This window comes from Nicotiana tabacum, chromosome 4 (assembly GCF_000715075.1).
Source record: "Nicotiana tabacum cultivar K326 chromosome 4, ASM71507v2, whole genome shotgun sequence".
Lineage (NCBI taxonomy): Eukaryota > Viridiplantae > Streptophyta > Magnoliopsida > Solanales > Solanaceae > Nicotiana > Nicotiana tabacum.
In genome coordinates, this window is record NC_134083.1 from 46,821,555 (window position 1) to 46,842,283 (window position 20,729).

At 38.7% G+C, this 20,729-nt stretch overlaps 1 protein-coding gene across 3 annotated transcripts; it reads left to right on the plus strand.

Annotated features, from left to right (window-relative positions):
• The first annotated feature begins 2,234 nt into the window (after nt 1-2,234).
• LOC107767393 (uncharacterized) lies at nt 2,235-7,664 on the plus strand. Of its 3 annotated transcripts, none has more exons than XM_016586392.2 (7): nt 2,235-2,460; nt 2,617-2,786; nt 5,555-6,047; nt 6,380-6,555; nt 6,979-7,002; nt 7,104-7,227; nt 7,345-7,664. In XM_016586392.2, the coding sequence occupies exons 2-6, from the start codon at nt 2,722-2,724 to the stop codon at nt 7,213-7,215; spliced, it is 870 nt and encodes a 289-aa protein (XP_016441878.1). In that variant the 5' UTR covers nt 2,235-2,460; nt 2,617-2,721; the 3' UTR covers nt 7,216-7,227; nt 7,345-7,664. The 3 variants fall into 3 exon arrangements, with proteins under 3 accessions (XP_016441878.1, XP_016441876.1, XP_016441877.1); XM_016586390.2 differs by having other exon boundaries at nt 2,239-2,460; nt 2,617-2,758; XM_016586391.2 differs by lacking the exon at nt 6,979-7,002 and having other exon boundaries at nt 2,243-2,460; nt 2,617-2,758.
• Nucleotides 7,665-20,729: the final 13,065 nt, after the last annotated feature.

Below are 20,729 nucleotides of genomic sequence, written 5' to 3' on the forward strand. Positions count from 1 at the left end.
TTTCTCTTAATATTGTGTGAGTTGTAGCACTATCCAAAATACATAAATTTTCATTACTTGTCTTGGATCCAATTGAAGTCTAGAGAATTTTATTTTCTTCATAAAAAAATAAAAGTGCACCATAAGAAATATAGAAAAACTAACAACATTAACAACAACATAAGACAAAGTACTACTTGAAAATAAAAATAACTTTAGAACGAAATAAAAAAATATTAAATATAAAAATAAAACATAATTGCATTCCCCGACAAAATGATCAAACTTTAGTTTTGATCCCCAAATAAGTCTTCAAATTCCAAATGAGTAAGATCATCGAGACCTTCAAAATCATAATCATTTAAAGCAAGATTTGCCTCGGCATTATCATCATTTTTGTTTGAAGACCCTGCCTCAAAATTATTTTTAAAGGTTAAGTGAGACTCCACTTGGGCATTAGTAGAAGATGCTCTAACATTATTTACCTTTCTTTTGATGGAGTTTTGATAAAGCCTGACAAAATGCTTAGGTGCATGACATTCAATTTTCCAATGACCTTTCATGTCACAACGGTGGCAGTTACCGTTTTTGCCTCTTAAAGGATTGTTTTGAAAACCCATATTGTTTTCTTATTTTCCATGACCACCACGATGATGATTATTATATCATCTCTTACCATTGTCATGCCCACGTACATTCATATGGCCATGATAATTATTCTATCTTTTTTCATACTTATCACGTCTCGCTACCATGTTCGCTTCAAGAATTGGAGCTAATCCCTGTGGGACGGGCTTCATAGTTTTTCATCAAAAGTGTATTATGTTGCTCAGTCACTAGAAGGCATGAGATCAATTCAGAATACTTTTTAAAACTCCTTTTATGGTATTGTTGTTGTAATACCATATTTGAGGCATGAAAAGTCGTAAGAGTCTTTTCCAACAAATCCTCTTCATTCATAACATCCCCACATAATTTTAATTGGGAAGTTATTCGAAATACATCAGAGTTATACTCACTTACGGTCTTAAAATCTTGCAACCGTAAGTACATCCACTCATATCGAGCATGTGGCAATACTGTAGCCTTAAGGTGATCATACATTTTCTTCAGGCCAATCCATAATTCAAGTGAAACTTTCACTGTCAAATATTCAACCTTCAAACCTTCATCCAAATGACGTCGAAGGAAAATCATGACCTTCGCTTTGTCCTGACTTGATGCCTCATTACCCTGAGTAATGGTGTCACCAAGACCTTTAGCGGCTTAAGTGAATCTCAACATCGAGAACCCATGATAGGTAATTCTTTCTAGAAATGTCAAGTGCCACAAACTCAAGTTTTGACAAATTCGACATAGTGAAAACTATCAAAGAAGATAAATAATTAAAAATTATTAGGATAATAGCGTACAGAAACGATTGACATAATATCAAATTTGTGATTTTTATACACTAAAGTGATAATTCCATAAAAAAGAATACTATTTTTTTCAAATTATTAATATATCTAATGTTACCTAGAACAAAAATGATAACTTTAACACAATTTCAAATGTCGAAAAACATAAATCAAGTGTTCTTTTCTCAATCCATTCTATTAACATGAAAATTAGCAACTTTCACGTGACAATCATGCAAACAACTTAAAATAAAGAAACATAGAATTCTCTACTTTTACACATGTCCAGAGATGTGAGAAATTATAAAACTGCATACTAAATACATTAATCATGAAATCAAAATATACAACGAAGAAAACAGAATGAATAGATACGCTTGAACAACGAAAAGAGCTCAACTTCGTGCTGATAACGTATTAAGAAATGTGGTTCACAATAATAATATAAAACAAGAAAATAAGTAATAGAATAAAAGAAGAAGAGATAATTTTCTTTTTTATCAAGTGTTCGAGTGTGTCTCATATCACATTTCATGCCTCTATTTATACTATTACATAGAATATTATAAAAGCATTATCTTAAACATGACATTAACAATTGAGATCATGGGAAGGGTTATAAAGGTGTGGCCGTTACCATCAAAATAGTGATGAGTAATGGTATGTTATTTGCGTCATGGACGAAAGTATTGGCACCAGTGAACATACACATTTATTAATAGTTTTACAACACTAACACTAACCAGAAAAAAATGATATTTATAATGAAGATGTTATCAAGTGGTTGACTGTAAAAGAGCCCTCTTTCCGAAAAAAGTAAAGTAAAAAAGAACCCTTTAAAGGGGAAAAAATTAAAAAAAACGCCCTCTTATAATTTTCTAGAGCTTGTCTTAAACCTCAGTCCCCAAAGTGAAACAGATTAATTTTGGAATCTTAAACCCTCCTTCGCCAACTCCTTCACTTTCAAAGCTTTCACTTCAAATATTTTAGTATATATTATTATGTGTATACTGTTGGGTTGATTTTATATACTTAGAGATGCAGATTGTTCGGCGACTCTCTATAAATCTCTTCAAACGAGGTATTTTTCTTCTTCTCTTGAATTTTATTACTAGTATTTATTTATTTATTTTGGTTAATCTGGGCATCTGGCTGTAAAGTAGTATCCTGGGATCATCAACATTTTGAGCAAAAAGTAATCCTAGGAAATAACGAATGCATGCATAATCTGTTGTAGTTGTTGATGGTGCTTCAAATTCAGTTCGTGGGAAGTCGTATGCTGCTTCCACTGTTCCGTCGGATTTAGCGGCAGTTAAAAGGCAACGCAAAAGGGTATCAAAGGATGAAAGGAAAGCAATGGTGGAAGCTTTTGTTAACAAGTATTATATCGTTTTCCCTTCTTTTTAGGTTGACTCTTTGCTTCTCTTTTCTTGTGTTTACAAGGGCTTAGTGCTTTTCAGTTAGTGGCCCGAGGCGGATCCATGATTTTAATTTGATGGTTTCAACCTTTATGTTTTACTAATGCCCCCATTACACTTTTGCAATTATGGGTTTAGAATCTAATATTTGTTAAAATTCTGGTGATTTTTCAAATATGTATCTATACTTAGTGTCGAAACCACTAGGTTAAGATGAACCCAGTACTTGTGCTCTACATCTGTCATTGGCTAGTGTGGGGTAGTGAGAGAGTGGACATATACCTGCAGCCTTCCTGTTAAAATTTCTGCAAAAAATGTTGTTTCCACGCCTCGAACCGTGACCTACAATCACCGGAAGAGCAACTCTATTGTTGCACTCACATGACTAAACAAATGGAAAATTAGGCACCCAAGTCCCCAAATTCTGAAGTTTGGTGCTATACATTATTTGACCTGTGTGACAAATTTTGCTGGAGGTATTTTCAAATCCAACCCTTATACTTGACGTTGACAAATTGGGAACAACTGATGCAATGGGCTACAGCTAAGCAAATAGGCATAAAGAATGCTCTGAATTTCATTCGAAAGTCATTAGAGAGTGAAGTTTCATATATGAAAATTTATGGAGGCTAAATAAAATTGGATATTGGATAATTATGTCTTAGTTTTTACTCATTATTAAGGGGAGCCAAGACATGATCTTCATCACCATCTTATACAAATAAAGTTTCCTCCGTTTTATTCAGTTTGGTGATTGAAGCATTTGGTTGACTAATTTGGAGGGAAAAGGGTGAGGTTCCGTTAGGGTTCTTGAATATGGTGGAGAGTATTTTACTTCTTGTTGGAACATTCCCGTTTCTTCCCTCCTCAAATAATTAACTTGTGTAAAGTATCATGTATCCAGATATGGCACCAAGATAATCAACACATGTTTTCTTGGAAATCATTGTTCTCAATTGTATCCCTCCCCGTGGATGCTTCATCAGAAGGTTTTCCCTTGCGTCTTTCGAGTCCTTTTTCTAGATTTGGCTGCAAAAACCTGTTATATGACCTCTTTTTGTACTGTATCAATGACCTGGTGGAGTTCTAATGATTGTATGATGCTCTTTTTCTCTTGGTTGATCTACACTAGTGAGATCCATTCTCACTGTATAAGTGAACCAATGAACTCATTCTCTTACTGATGGAATTGATGATAAGCAAAAAAGATAGCATTCTTAAATTGGTTATTTGGTTGATCTCTGAAAGCAACAAATAGGACTATGGCCAAGTGAATTGGTGATCCTAGGGGCAGAGCAGATTTATAGAAGTATAAATGAAAATTTTTGTGCTTAGTTTTGATTTTTGGAAGTCTGCTAAATCAACAAGAATATGTTACTCTCATTTTCATGGAAAATGAAGCATATATTTTCTAGATTTATTGATCTCTTGAAGTGTTCTTTGATTTAATTTTCTTCTATTTACTTATAAGTAAGAGAAAAACACTAGTGGTAGTGCGGAAAGATGAAGGGGCTACGCGATATATTATCTTCTTTGGCAATGTTACTGAATAGTCGCTTTTGATGTGTCAATCATGACAGTGCTCCTGGATGCCCTTTAGGAGTTCCTAAAAGGTATTGTTGTCTCTGGATTACGGGAACCTTAGTATTGAAAGTCATCGAACCTGTGTCTGAACCGAGTTAGAATTTATTTGTGAGTACTCCTGGTTGTCTATAAGGATATTACAGCTGATGTGTAGAGATTTTGTATCTTCTTTGTACTCAGGTGGGACAAGAGTGGGTTGCTCTAGTGGTGAGCACCCTCCACTTCCAACCAAGAGTTTGTGAGTTCGAGTCACCCCAAGAGCAAGGTGGAGAGTTCTTGGAGGGAGGGCTGCCGAGGGTTTATCGGAAACAGCCTCTCTATCCCAGGGTAGGGGTAAGGTCTGCGTACACACTACCCTCCCCAAACCCCACTAGTGGGATTATACTGGGTGGTTGTTGTTGTTGTTGTCTGTACTCAGGTGGAATAAAATTGCCTATACTCCTGACTAAGGGTGGCAAACGGGCGGGTCGAGTCGGATATGGGACGGATCGAAAGCGGTTAATGAAAAAACGGATAAATTATCCGACCAAACCCATATTTAATACGGATAAAAACGGGTTAACCGACGGATAATATAGGTATATTATCCATGACTTCTTGAATATGATCACTCTTGGGAGAATTCCTAATCTCCCAAACTTGAGAAACCCCCAATATGAGTCTTTACAAATGTAAAAGTTAAACCCATTAGTTGTCCATTTTCCACATGGATAATATGGTTCTTATCCATATTAACCCGTTTTAAAAAAATTCATTATCCAACCCATTTTTTAGTGGATAATATGGGTGGTTAACTATTTTATTTTAACCATTTTGCCACCACTAGTCCTGATCATATTTTCTTTTGGAATAGTTTTTATGTCAATCAGACCTATGTTGCTCGGACCCTCCGAAAATGTCGCAGGGTGCATGTCGCCTCCTCCAAAGGTAGTGTATTTTTGGAGGATCCGACACGGGTGCGGCAACATTTTGGAGAGTTCATTCAACATAGCATCAAACTACTATTTAGGTCTATATCTGTTCCTTTACCACTTTTACATAGCATCAAGTGCAAATAATGAATGCTTATAACTAATGTGTACACATTGAAGCAGGTCCTTAATTTGGTTTGCAGGTTTTACGGTGGAGTTCTGAAGTTTAAGGTCAGCTAATCATCTATTATCCATTTTGCAGATATAGAGCCATGAATGGTGGAAAATTTCCACCTACTAAGAAGGCAATGAAAGAAGTTGGTGGCTCGTATTACACTATCAAGAGGCTTGTACAAGAACTGCAGTACAATTCTAAAATGCCAGTTGAACATAAAGTCACTGTGGTTAAAGAAGCTTCCGCAGGAGAAGCTGCAACTAGGAAGGACAAATTACTGACCAAAGTTGAAGAGACTTTAAGCATTGCAACAGCTCTCAAACATGGAGAATGCGAAGATGGTCCGTTAAGAAATGGGATTTCATTGGAAAAAGAATTCACTCAGAACAGGAAGACCTCACCTGAACTCAAAGAAATCCTAAGTGATCGACAAGCAGTTGATGTAGGCATATCTCAAGAAGCTCAACCATTAACCATAGATGGCGATACTAATAGCAACTATGAGGCAGGGGCAAAGCCACAAACTCCAATTGCAGCAGAGAAGTCTTTCTTGCAGGAGATGTCAAGAATTTCTGGAAGTGTAAGTATGCAATAGAACTCAGTGCTCTTTGAGTTCATCTGATATTGAAATTTGATCACATTTTTGTCCCTGTTAAGAGTTCTTGAATTTGAATTTATAGTAATTGTAAGACGTACAATGACTTCATCATTATCCACCACTATGGTGATTTTTCAAATAGGCTTTGAATCCTCTTCTGAGGGCTCCACAAAATCAGGTTTTAAAGGAAAAAAGACATGGCAAGCTATCTTACTATCTATTTCCTTTCAAAGTTCATGAATCTGAATTTTTACATTTTCCCATGTTTCCTCTTGTATCTTGCATGTGGTAAAATAAATAAGTTTCTAATGCAGGATAATAAAGATGCTGCTGCACAAGTTCTTGAACCAGAGCTAGAAACCTTTTCACATTCTGAGGAACCTGAGACTAACATAAAACAGAAAGTCTCCACTATGGAAACTTTCAAATTTGATGGCCTGAAGCTGACGGATGAGAAAAAACGTTCACCTGAATTGGAAGAGCCTACAAGGTAACCTGGTTATCTGTGTCTGTCAATATTTGTTGACGGATGCTATGTCTTGTCCTATCCTCACCACCCCCACCCCACAAACCCCTCCACACAAAAAAACAGAAACCTCTTAATATAGCAATGATTAATTACTATTATAATAATACTAGTAATAATTGGACTATGACTTGCACAAATTGGACTTGTCATCTTTCCTTTCGAAGTATCATTTTAATGTGTGATAGACTTACAGTATTACACTTTGGAGTAGTTCAAAGGTGCAGAATCAGTCAAGCAAATAATGAAAAGTTGATTATTTCAAGCATCAAAATGTGGGTTGAAATTGATTAACTGGTTGATGCAGTTAAACTCGGAATTGATTATTCTTAGCTTAGGGCATCTTAAATCAGCTCATAATTATGCTTATATGCTTGCATTTGACAGATCAGCAGAGAAGGCCAATCAGAGGTGTCCAATCCTGCTTTAGTTTATTGGTTTTTCATATAGAATCATTTATATATGATGAGTCTATGTTTACACCTTATCTGACATGAACTAGCTTCATATAGGGAATTATCCAATGAGCACAAGGCTGATACACAAGCTGAAAGCAATTCATCTATGTGGAGGAATCTGAAGTCTCTTGCAGCTGGAATCCTCAACATGTGGAGGAAACAGTAAATTAGTGCCTAGGTGATCTCTACCTTTTGAATTCATCCATTTAGATATCATACTGTTTTTATCGTCCGTTGTTGTAGCTACGAGTTCCCTTATCACTTCCTCTAAATGTAGACGTTTGTGGTTCTGCAGAGTTAGCTTCCAGAACAAGATGTAGATGGACAGAATTTACGCCGACTTGAGAAATCTTACTGTGTGTTATGCAGCCAAGTCTATACGATGTAACCATTTAATTCTTAGTAAATGATCAATGGTGAGAGAATCTGAAGATGGGTTGTAGTCTTGAAATAGGTGTTTTCCCTTTTCAAGATAGGAGCCTCTAGGAAGGACAGAATTGTTGTAGTAGGTGAACGCAATGGAAATGTTATATGGGTGATGGTGTAAAACTATCCTCACTGAGGAGATGCATGTTCATGTAAATACTAATAGCTTGTTTGGCCAAGCTTTTTCAAGACCAAAAGTGCTTAAAGAAAAAGGCGCATTTTTTTGAAGGTTTTTTTTTTCTTCATGGCCAAGCTTTTAGAAGAAAAATAAGTGCTTTTGAGTAGAAACAGAAGCAATTTTGGAGAAGCAGAAAAACGTAACTTCTTTCCGGAAGCACTTTTTGAAAAATACTTTTTGAAAAAAATACACTTAGAAATATTTTTTAAAAGCTTGGTCAAACACTAATTGTTGCTCAGAAATACTTTTCAAATTAATAAGTCAAACACAAATTATTTTTCACCAAAAGTATTTTTGAGAAAAGCAACTTTGAGAAAAAACACTTTTCAAAATAAGTTGAATTTTAGAAGCTTGGCCAAACACACTAAAAACAAGGTTTTTATTTATCCTTTTGTTGGCCCTTGGTAACACGTATTGGCTGGGAAGTTGAATTGTTTAATTTTGTCAAGTGTAAAATAACCCAAGATGAGGATAAAATATGCAGATAAATAGTTCATTGCTAGTGTACATTTCATTCTGCGGTTCTGCCTCAAATGTCAATTGCAAGATCAAATCTGTTATTGTTGAGACTAATGAAAATGCTAATGCAAGAAACACCCTAGCACACTAAAAATAGTTAGCCTGTATATGAGTTTTTGCAATTCTTTTTTCATTTCTTTTTTTGCAAAATCCATTCTCAACGGAAGTTTTTCAGTCTTGGTAAAAATTGAATAAATTGTTTTTTGCCGTTTAGCTGGAAAATAACTTTTGCAAACAAAAAGGAAAAATCAATGTTAAGCAATATTCAAGGTTAACCATTATTCGCTATTAAGTATTTTTTGCCATTAAAAATTATTCGGCATCTTAAGTATTATTCACTATTAAACATTATCCGCCATTAAGCACTATTTGGCATTTTAAAAGATATTGGGAAAAATACAAAATTGATTGGTTGGCCGAAATTAGTTGTATTTTTCTTTGCAAAAAATAATTTTCAATGAATTACCAAAAGAGAAAAGAAAATTAGTCTTTATAAAAGTTGAGAAATTATTAGTATTGCCGTTTAGCTGAAAAATAACTTTTGCAAAAAGAGAAAAAAATAAAATTAATACTTTTTGAAAACTGCAATTTTTCCGCAAAAATTCATCTTCAACTTTTTCTTTTTCTTTTTTAAAAATGCAACCTAAAAAATTGTATGGGACAATAGTAGACATAATTAGTTTTGGATAAGTTTGTGTCCAATTTAAAGTTGATGATCTTTGTGTGTATTTGAAGAAGTGAAATTTGCCAATGGTGCTATAAATATTCTTATGACAAAACTTAAAAATGAAAAAGAAAAAAGAAAAACTAAACAAATATATGAGTGTTATAAAATAAAGACCGTAAAGTAAAGACAAGTATAGAGAGAAACTAATATATTATTCAAACTTCAAACTTATGTACATAATGAAATGAAATCTCCTCTATTTATAGAAGAAAGCAAGCTGCTACTTTACCAGATATAGATAATCTTCTACCGGGGTAATGTTTATCCATAACGGAGTACCGAAAGGATAAGCTCATTATACCAGATATAGATAATCTTCTACCGGGGGTAATATTTATCCATAGCGGGGTACCAAAATAATAAGCTCATTGTACCAGATATAGATAATTTTCTATCGGGTGTGATGTTTATCCATAACGGGGTACTGAAAGGATAAGTTTCTTCAAGAGACTTATTTCCAATAGAGTACTAAATAGATAAACATAATTATGGCAAAGTCTCATATAGATAAGCTTCTTCAGGAAGCTTATTTTCAAATTAAAACCTTACTAGGAAAAATCCGGTGGGAAAAAATCCTAGTGAAGGAAAAAGAGTACACATATTTAGTAATACGCATAACTAGTTATCTCATTAAAACCTTTATAAGGAAAACCCTGTGGAAAAAACCTTAGTAAGGGAAAAATAGTATAGCGCGTATTTTACTCCCCCTCATAAAAACCTTGTTTCAAATATTTGAGTCTCTGCATTGTAATCATGTATACCATCTTCTCAAAAGTTAAAGTTGGCAAAGATTTAGTGAATAAATATGCCGGATTGACACTTGAACAGATTTGTTGCACATCAATGTCACCATTTTTCTGAAAATCATGTGTATAGAATAATTTTGGTGAAATGTGCTTCGTTCTATCTCCTTTTATAAAACCTCCCTTTAATTGGGCTATGCATGCAGCATTATCTTCGTATAAAATTGTGGATCTTTTATCACATTTCAAACCACATTTTTCTTGAATAAAATGAATCAGATCTCAATCACACGCACTCCCTACTTGCTTCATGAATAGCTATTATCTCAGCATGATTTGAAGAAGTAGCAATAATAGATTGCTTTGTGGAGCGCCATGATATGGCAGTACCTCCACATGTAAACACGTACCCGGTTTAAGATCGAGCTTTATGTGGATCAGATAAATAACATGCATCTGCATAACCAACAAGATCTGCACTACCTTTGTTAAAATAAAATAAACCCATATCAAGTGTTTCCTTTAAATATCGTAATATATGCTTAATCTCGTTCCAATGTCTCTGTGTAGGAGAAGAGCTATATCTTGCTAGTAAATTAACAGAAAATGTTATGTCAGGCCTTGTAGCATTAGCAAGATACATAAGTGCACCAATTGCACTAAGATAAGGTATTTCGGGACCAAGGAGTTCCTCATCCTCTTCTGGAGGTCGGAACAAATTATTATTCACTTCAAGTGATCGAACAACCATTGGTGTACTCAATGGGTGCGCTTTGTCCATGTAAAAGCGTTTTAAGACCCTTTATGTATAGGTAGATTGATGGATAAAGATCACGTCTGCTATATATTCAATTTGCAGACCAAAATAAAGTTTTGTCTTTCCAAGATCTTTCATCTCAAATTCTTTCTTAAGATATTCAATTGCCTTTTGGAGCTCTTCTCGAGTTACTACAAGATTTATGTCATCAACATAAACAACAAGTATAACAAATTCTGATGCCATTTTCTTTATAAAAATACATAGACAAATAACATCATTTATGTAACCCTCTTTAAGCAAATATTCACTGAGGCAATTATACCACATACGCCCAGATTTCTTTAAACCATACAAAAATCTTTATAATCTGATTGAATATATTTCCCGAGATTTTGGATTCGCTTCAGGCATTTTAAGTCCTTCGGGAATTTTCATATAAATTTCATTATCAAGTGAACTGTACAGATAAGCTGTAACTACATCCATTAGATACATTTCAAGCTTTTCATGTAGTGCTAAACTGATGAGATATCGAAATGTTATGGCATCCATAACAGGTGAATATGTTTCATCAAAATCGACTCCAGGCCGTTGTGAGAATCCTTGTGCGACAAGGCGAGCTTTGTATCTTTCAATTTCATTTTTATCATTCCTTTTTCGCACAAAAATCCATTTATGACCAACTGGTTTTATACCAGTAGGTGTTTGGACTACTGGTCCAAAGACCTCTCTTTTAGCAAGTACGTTCAATTCTAATTGAATTGCCTCTTGCCATTTTAGCCAATCAGATCTTTTTCGACATTCTTCGACAGATCGAGGTTTAAGATCCTCACTATCTTGCATAATGTTAAGTGCAACATTATATGCAAAAATATTATCCACCACTATTTCAGATCAATATAAATTAATCCCTTCACCGGTAGAACTTATTAAAAGCTTCTCACTCACTTGAGTCTCGGGTTCATTGATTTCTTCAGAAATCTCAGAACTAATCAGATCTTGGATCTCTTCTGGGGATCCCTTCATAGTATCGTTTTGATCATTTGTTGTTTTTTTTTTCGAGGATTTCGATCCTTAGAACCCAAAGGTCTACCACGCTTCAGGCGTCCTTTAGGTTCACTAGCTCTCATGCTAGTAGATGGTTCTGGTGGGACATCCATTCGGATAGGCACATTCTTTGTAGGGATATGTGACTTAGTTATCATTTTCAAATCAGTAAACGCATCTGACATTTGATTTGCTATATTTTTTAAATGAATGATCTTCTGGACCTCCTGATTACATATAGGGGTACGTGGATCAAAATGGGATAATGATGAAACTTTTCACATAATTTCTCTTTTGATTTCCTTTTTCTCTCCCCCTAATTGTGGGAAATTTATTTCATCAAACCGACAATCTGCAAATCGAGCAGTAAATAAATCTCCCGTCAATGGTTCAAGATAGCGAATAATAGAGGGTGATTCAAACCCAACATATATTCCTAATCTTCTCTGCGGGCCCATCTTACTGCGTTGTGGTGGTGCTACTGGCACATATACAACACATCCAAAAATTCGTATATGGGCAATATTTAGTTCATGACCAAAAACTAATTGTGACGGAGAATATTTATTATAATGTGTCGGTCTGAGACGGATAAGTGATGTTGCATGCAAGATAGCATGACCCCAAAGAGTAGTGGGCAATTTTGTTTTCATAAGTAGTGGTCTTGCTATCAATTGCAGGCATTTAATAAATGACTATGCAAGGCCATTTTGAGTATGAACATAAGATACAAGATGTTCAATTTGTATCCCAACTGATAGACAATAATCATCAAAAACTTGAGATAAGAATTCTCCAACATTATCAAGGCGAATAGCCTTTATAGGATAATTTGGGAATTGTGCCCTTAATCGGATAATTTGGGCTAATAGCTTTGCAAACGCCAGGTTGCGAGATTATAGTAGGCACACATGAGACCATCTTGAAGATGCATCTATTAGGACCATAAAATATCTAAACAACCCACTTGATGGGTGAATATGTCCACATATATCTCCATGTGTACGTTCTAAAAAGGCACGGGATTCAATGCCAACCTTCATTGGTGATGGTTTAGTGATCATTTTGCCTTGATAACAAGCATCACAAGAAAATTCATTATTTGTAAGAATCTTCAGGTTCTTTAATGGATGCCCACTCGAATTTTCAGTAATTCGTCTCATCATTATTGATCCAGGATGGCCCAAACGGCCATGCCAAAGCATAAAAATATTTGAATCAGTAAACTTCTGGTTTACGATAGAGTGTGTTTCAACTGTACTAATCTTTGAATAGTATAATCCATAAGATAAAGTTGGTAACTTTTCTGCAATCCACTTCTGGCCAGAAACATTCTTCGTAATTCAAAGATATTCCATATTAATTTCATCTATCGTCTCAACATGATACCCATTTCAGCGGATATCCACAAAACTCAACAAGTTTCTTCAGGACTTGGAGGAGAATAATGCATTGTATATTATAAGTTTTATTCCCTTAGACAGAAATATAGTGGCTCTTCCGGAGCCTTTAATTAAACTTATATTACCAGAAATTGTTGAAACATTTGCTTTCTCCCTATGCAAATAAGAAAAATATTTCTGATCTTTGAATATGGCATGAGTTGTTCCACTATCAATTACACAAATATCTTCATGATTGGTCTTTGATCCAAACATAATTTGAGGATTATTCATATTCTTCAAAATGACATAAACAAAATAAATATGATAGTAAACATCATTATCAAAGCATAACTTTTATTTATGTACAACAATTACATAACCATACTATCAACAACAAATAATAAAAATTAAAATATTTACATCTCTACAGATTCATCACCGATCACATGACTTGTTTCTCCTTTCGGAAGTGCAAAGTAATCAGCTACATCCAAATGCATGAAGTCTAAATTATCTTCAGAAATAAAATTTGCTTCAATATTTTTCTCTGTCTTCTTCAGGGAGGCTTGATACAACTCAACCAGGTGCTTTGGCGTACGACATGTATGTGACCAGTGCCTTTTTCCTCCACATCTATAGCATGCATTTTTTGGCTTTGCTGCTTGCACCGCTTCATGCTTTTGTTCCTTTCTTTTCCACTACTGGTGGTTAGGAGGGTTCTTTGGTGCATTATTATTACCATGATTAGAGTTTCTTCCCTGACCACGGCCATGACCACGACTGGGGCCACGTCCTCTTCCACACTTAGCTTGGTGGAAGTTCGTCTTATTCACTTCAGAGAATGGACAAGAACCAATAGGTCGGCTTTCATGATTTTTCATTAATAGCCCATTATGTTGCTCGGCTACAAGAAGATGTGAGATAAGTTCAGAATATTATCACCACATAGTTTCAATTGGGAAATAATTCTGAACATAGCAGAATTATACTCACTGATAGATTTAAAATCTTGTAGCTTTAGATGAGTCCAATCATAACGTGCCTGTGGAAGAACAACCATCTTCAGGTGGTCATATCTATCTTTCAAATTATTCCACAGTATGACTGGATCTTTAATAGTGAGATATTCCATTTTCAAGCATTCATCAAGGTGATGGCGTAGGAATAACATTGCCTTGGCACGGTCTTGGTTTGAGGTAACGACCCGGCCGGTCATTTCGAGAGTTGTAGCCCCGTTTTCCCTATTTCTGCTTCCTTTTATAGCTATATGCTCTTTATGTGCTTTAGAAAGATTTACTGTAAATCATGCTAGATACCATGTCTAGGCCTTATGTCACTGTTGTTTGGACCCTTAGAGGTCATTTCTTATTGTCCTCTCACTGCTTTAGTTGATATACCGCACTCAGTCATGTTCATGTATTCTTACATCAAAGCCCAGTCTCTGTTATTCTATTTGTTGCATCATGTTAATTTTGTTTGGGCTGATTTCTTTGATTTCTCGAAGCCCGAGAGACTGGAGAGGTTTATGACTGAGTGAGGTCGAGGGCATATTTGTGAGGTATTGTACCTTAGAATGTTAGTTGTCCGTGCGGATTCTGATATGATATTATAGCACGTGAGTTGTCCGTGCAGCACGTGAGTTGTCCGTGCAGATTATAGCGTTTGGGATGTAGGAGCCCCTCCGAAGTCTGTACACACCCCCAGTGATCGCAGGTACCTACTGAGTGCGTGTGCCGAGTGATTGGGAGGCATGAGCGATTGTGAGGCATGAGTGATTGTGAGGTTGGAGTGATTGGGAGGACTGAGTGATGTTTTGCCCGAGAGGCGGTAAATGATTTCATTCGGTGTGCTCATAGCTTCTTTGAGTCCTTATTTGAGAATTATTGAAAGATATTTTTATTGGTTTTACCTGAACTGGATTTAAACAAGCCGATTTAACTTAAACACTGGTTTTTAAAGCATGTTGTACTTTACGGAAATTTTGTGATATGAACTATACTTGCATCTAGCTCGTCACTACTTCTCAGCCTTTATTTACTGCTGTTACTTACTGAGTTAGTGTACTCACGTTACTCCCTGCACCTTGTGTGCAGATCCAGACATTTCTGGCCACGGTAGCGGTTGTTGATATATTCAGTAGCGGATCATCGGAGATAGCAAGGTAGCTGCCTAGCGATCGCAACTCTGCTTTTCTCCTTCCTTATCTTCCCCTTAGTTGTATTGGGTTTTCCCGTACTATGCTAGTCTTGATGTTATCATACAGTTTGTAGTAGTTGCTCATGACTTAGTGACACCCCGATGCCGGGCTATCTTTTACGCATTTTATTTTTATTTTGGTTTGAACTCTTTAATGAAGATTCTAGTAAAGTAAAACTTTGACTTATCTTTTAAATGAAATATCGATGTGTTTTGGAAATGTGTCAGCTTTCCTAGTACCACGATAGGCGCCATCACGACGGGTTAGGTTTTAGGTCATGACAAGTTGGTATCAGAGCCTAGCTTACATAGGTCTCACGAGTCATGAGCGGGTTTAGTAGAGTTTTGTGGATCGGTACGGAGACGTCTGTACTTATCTTCGAGAGGCTGCAGTACCTTTAGGAAATCTCACATTCTTGAATTCTTGTCGTGCAAATCTGTTGATTCTGGTAACTAAACATTTGTTATTTCATTCTCTCACAGATGGTGAGGACTCGTACTGCTGGTCAGGATGGACGGCCACCAGTACCACCAGCCAGGGCTGCGAGAGGCCGAGGTCACGGTAGAGGCCACGGTAGGGGCATAGGTGCAGCCCCCACAACAGCTGGGGCAGTACCTGCAGACCCACCAATTGCCCCAGATCAGGATCAGATTCCAGTTATTGATGCACCAGCTCAGGCACCACTTGCGACTATTGTGATTCCAAGCCTTCAGGAGGCCCTAGCTCAGATTCTGATAGCGTGTACCGGCCTTGCTCAGGCGGTCTCTCTCTCGACCGCCGCAACCACTTCTCAAGCTGGGGGAGGCACTCAAACTCTCGTCCCTCGCACACTCGAGCAGGTTGTTCAGGAACTCCAGACACCGGGGGCACCACCAGCCTAGCCGGTTGCAGCTGCTCAGGACTATGTGGTTCCTGCTATGCCTGAGGATGATCAGCGTAGGTTGGAGAGGTTTGGGAGACTCCAGCCTCCACCTTTCAATGGCACACAGAGAGAGGATGCCCAGGACTTCTTGGGCAGGTGTCAAAGGATACTCTGTACAGTTGGTATTCTGGAGTCTTGTGGGGTCTCATTCACTACTTTTCAGTTTTCCGGGGCTGCTCTCAAATGGTGGGAGACTTACGAGAGGCGTCGGCCTTAGTCCCGTAGAGAGGAGCTGTGCAGACAGTTTGAGCAGCTTTGCCAGGGTGATATGTCTGTGACGTAGTATGAGATACGATTCTCGGAGTTGGACCGTCATGCTATCTGGTTGGTTCCCACAGATAGGGAGAGGATCAGGAGGTTTATAGATGGCCTCACTTATCAGTTGCGATTGCTTATGACCAGAAAAAAAGTGTCTGATGCTACTTTTGATGAGGTTGTCGACATTGCTCGGCAGATTGAGATGGTTCGCAGTCAGGAGAACGTTGAGAGGGAGGTTAAGAGGCCTCGAGGACATGGAGGATTTAGTGGTGCTCCTTATGGGAATCAGTTCCAACACGGCAGAGGCCTTCCATTCAGGCATGCTCAGTGATCCCGCCCAGTTCACCGTGGTGCATCATCGGGCCATAGTTCTCACAGTTCTCATCAGGGCCACTCATCACTCAGTGCCCTCCAAGCCCAGAGTTCGTCCCGTGCTCCGTCAGTTCAGGGCTCCTCTATGCCAGATTTTTCTACCAGTTATCCCGGTGCTAGGGGCTCCCTTCAGTCCCCTCCACTAGCACCAGGGAGTTATTTTGAGTGTGGGGAGTGTGGGCATATGTGGAGGCAGTATCCTCGTCGTCATGGAGGTCCATCTCAGCATAGGAGTCAGCCTTCGACTCCAGCACTAGTTCCTCCACCACCCGCCCGACCAGGCCCGTTTCTATGCCCTCCCTGCCAGACCAGATGCTATTGCTTCAGATGTTGTGATTACAGGTATTGTCTTAGTTTGTCACAGAGATGCCTTAGTATTATTTGACCCTGGCTCCACGTATTCATATGTTACCTCATATTTTGCTCATTTTTTGGATATGCCCTGTGAGTCTTTAGTTTCATATGCTCATGTATCTACTCCGGTAGGCGATACTATTGTTGTAGACCACGTGTATCGGTCATGTGTGATGTTTATTGGGGGTCTGGAGACCCGTGTGAACCTTTTGCTGTTACGTATGGTTGACTTTGATGTAATATTGGGTATGGATTGGTTATCTCCATGTCATGTTGTTCTAGATTATCACATAAAGACCGTGAAGTTGGCGATGCCGGTATTTTCAAGGGTTGAGTGGAGCGGTTCTATAGATTATTTACCTAGTAGGGTGATTTCATTTTTGAAGGCTCAGCGTATGGTTGAGAAGGGTTGCCTATCTTATTTGGCGTTTGTGAGGGATGTTGGTGCAGAGACTCCTACCATTGATTCTGTTCTGGTGGTACGTGATTTTCTGGATATGTTTCCTGCAGACCTGTCGGGCATGCCGCCTGACAGGGATATTGACTTCGGTATTGATTTGGTGTCGGGCAGTCAGCCCATTTCTATTTCACTGTATCGTATGGCACCGGCGAAGTTGGAGGAACAGCTTCAGGAACTCCTTGATAAGGGGTTTATTTGGCCTAGCGTGTCACCTTGGGTGCACCAGTTCTATTTGTAAAGAAGAAAGATGGTTCCATGAGGATATGCATTGATTACAGGCAGTTGAACAAGGTCACAGTCAAGAACAAGTATCATTTTCCTCGAATTGATGATTTATTTGACCAGCTTCAGGGAGCGAGGGTGTTCTCTAAGATTGATTTGAGGTCTGGGTATGACCAGCTGAAGATTTGGGATTCGGATATTCTTAAGACAGCTTTCAGGACCCAATATTGCCATTATGAGTTCTTAGTGATGTCTTTTGGGCTGACCAATGTCCCAACAACGTTCATGCATTTGATGAACAGTGTATTCCAACCCTATTTGGACTCATTCGTTATTGTATTCATTGATGACATCTTGGTGTACTCTCGTAGCCAAGAGGAGCATGCTCAGCATCTAAGTATTGTATTATAGAGATTGATGGAGGAGAAGCTTTATGCAAAAAATTTCAAGTGTGAGTTTTGGCTCGGTTCAGTAGTATTCTTGAGGCACGTGGTGTCCAATGAGGGTATTCAGGTGGATCCGAAGAAGATAGAGGCGTTGACCTAGACCATCCTCAACCACAAAAATTAGGAGCTTCCATGGTTTGGCGGGCTATTATTGTCGCTTTGTGGAGGGATTTTCATCTATTGCATCGCCCCTTGACCAAATTGACCAAAAAGGGTGCTCCATTCAGGTGGTCGGATGAGTGTGAGGAGAGCTTTCAGAAGCTCAAGACTGCTTTGACCATAGCTCCAGTGTTAGTTATGCCATCAACTTCAGGTTCTTACACCGTGTATTGTGATGCCTCGAGGGTATGTATTGGATGTGTTCTGATGCAGGAGGGTTGGGTGATTGCCTATGCCTCGCACCAGTTGAAGACCCATGAGAAGAACTATCATGTCCACGATCTTGAGTTAGCAGCCATTGTTCACGCCTTGAAGATTTAGCGTCATTATTTGTATGGGGTTCATTGTGATGTCTATACTGATCACCAAAGTTTGCAGCATCTATTTAAGCAGAAGGATCTTAATTTGCGTCGGCGGAGATGGTTAGAGCTTCTCAAGGACTATGATATCACTATTTTGTACCATCCGGGGAAGGCCAATGTGGTGGCCGATGCTTTGAGTTACCGGGCGAAGAGTTTGAGGAGTTTAGCATATCTCCCAGCAGCAAAGAGACCCTTGGCATTGGATGTTCAGGCCCTAGTGGGCCAGCTTGTCAGATTGGATATTTCGGAGCCGAGTCGGGTATTGGCTTGTGTAGTCTCCAGATCTTCTCTTTATGACCGTGTCAGGGAGCGTCAGTATGATGACCCCCACCTGCTCATTCTTCAGGATAGGGTTCAGCGAGGTGATGCCAGAGATGTGACTATTGGTGATGATGGCGTGATGAGGATGCAAGGTCGAATATGTGTGCCCAACGTGGATAGGCTTCAGGAGTTGATTCTTGAGGAGGCCCACAACTCGCGGTACTCTATCCATCCGGGTGCCGCGAAGATGTACCAGGATTTGAGACAACACTATTGGTGGAGGCGGATGAAGAATGATATAGTTGGGTTTGTGGCTCGGTGTCTCAACTGTCAGCAGGTTAAGTATGAACATCAGAGACTGGGTGGCTTGCTTCAGAGGTTAGAGATCCCAAAGTGGAAGTGGGAGCGAATCACCATGGACTTTGTAGTTGGGCTCCTACGGACTTCGAGGAAGTTCGATATTATTTGGGTGATTGTGGATCGGCTGACCAAGTCCGCACACTTCATTCCAGTTAGTACTACTTACTCTTCAGAGCGGTTGGCAGAGATTTACATCCGAGAGATTGTTCGCTTGCATGGTGTCCCAATTTTCATCATTTCAGATAGGGGCACTCAGTTTACATCACAGTTTTGGAGGGCCGTGCAGCGAGAGTTGGGTACTCAGGTTGAGTTGAGCACAACGTTTCACGCTCAGACGGACGGGCAGTCCAAGCGCACTATTAAGATATTGGAGGACATGTTATGCGCTTGTGTCATTTACTTTGAGGGTTCATGAGATCAGTTTTTACCGCTCGCGGAGTTTGCATATAACAACAGTTATCAGTTGAGCATTCAGATGGCTCTGTACGAGGCTTTATATGAGAGGAGGTGTAGATCTCTAGTAGGATGGTTTGAGGAGGGTGAGGCTAGGCTCTTGGGTGCACACTTGGTCCAGGATGCATTAGATAAGGTGAAATTGATTCAGGAGCGGTTCGCACGGTGCAGTCTAGGTAGAAGAGCTACGCGGATAGGAAGGTCTGTGATATGTCTTTTATGGTTGGGGAGAAGGTTTTGCTGAAGGGTGTTATGATTTTTGGGAAGAGGGTCAAGTTGAGCCCCCGGTTTATTGGGCCTTCTGAGGTGCTTCAGAGGATAGGGGATGTGGCTTATAAGCATGCCTTGCCACCCAGCTTGTCGAGTGTGCATCCAGTGTTTCATGTTTCCATGCTCCAGAAGTATGTTGTCGATCTGTCCCATGTTTTGGACTTCGTCATGGTTCAGTTGGAGAGTGATATGACTTATGATGTGGAGCCAGTGGCCATTTTGGATTGGCAGATTCGAAAGTTGAGGTCAAAGGATATAGCTTCAGTGAAAGTGTAGTGGAGAGGTCAGCCTGTGTATGAAGCCACCTGGGAGACCGAGTGGGAGATGCGGAGCATATATCCACACCTATTTGAGACTCCATGTATGTTTCTAGACCCGTTCGAGGACGAATGGTTGTTTAAGAGGGGGAGGATGTAACGACCCGGCCGGTCGTTTTGAGAGTTATAGCCCTGTTTTCCCTATTTCTGCTTCCTTTTGTGCTTTTCAGCTATATTATGTTACATCGGATTAGTTGGTTCGGGTCCGGAGTAGTTTCGAAATGAATTGAGACACTTAGTTTCTAAAGTAGAAGCTTAAGTTGGAAAAGTCAATTGAACGTTGGCTTATGTGTAAACCTCAGATTTGAATTTTGATGGTTCTGTTAGCTCTGTTAGGTGATTTTGGACTTAGGAGCGCGTTCGGAATGTGATTTGGAGGTCCGTAGTGGAATTAGGCTTAAATTGGCGAAAGTTAGAATTTTGACGATTTTGGCCGGCAGTGGAAATTTTGATATCGTGGTTGGATTGGATTTTCAGAAGTT

Bases quoted from the DNA above. Each gene is read 5' to 3' on its own strand.
- LOC107767393 (XM_016586390.2), top strand. From the start codon at position 2,418: ATGCAGATTGTTCGGCGACTCTCTATAAATCTCTTCAAACGAG. The intron at 2,461-2,616 runs GTATTTTTCTTC...AATCTGTTGTAG, and splicing joins TATAAATCTCTTCAAACGAG to TTGTTGATGGTGCTTCAAAT. The intron at 6,048-6,379 runs GTAAGTATGCAA...TTTCTAATGCAG, and splicing joins TGTCAAGAATTTCTGGAAGT to GATAATAAAGATGCTGCTGC.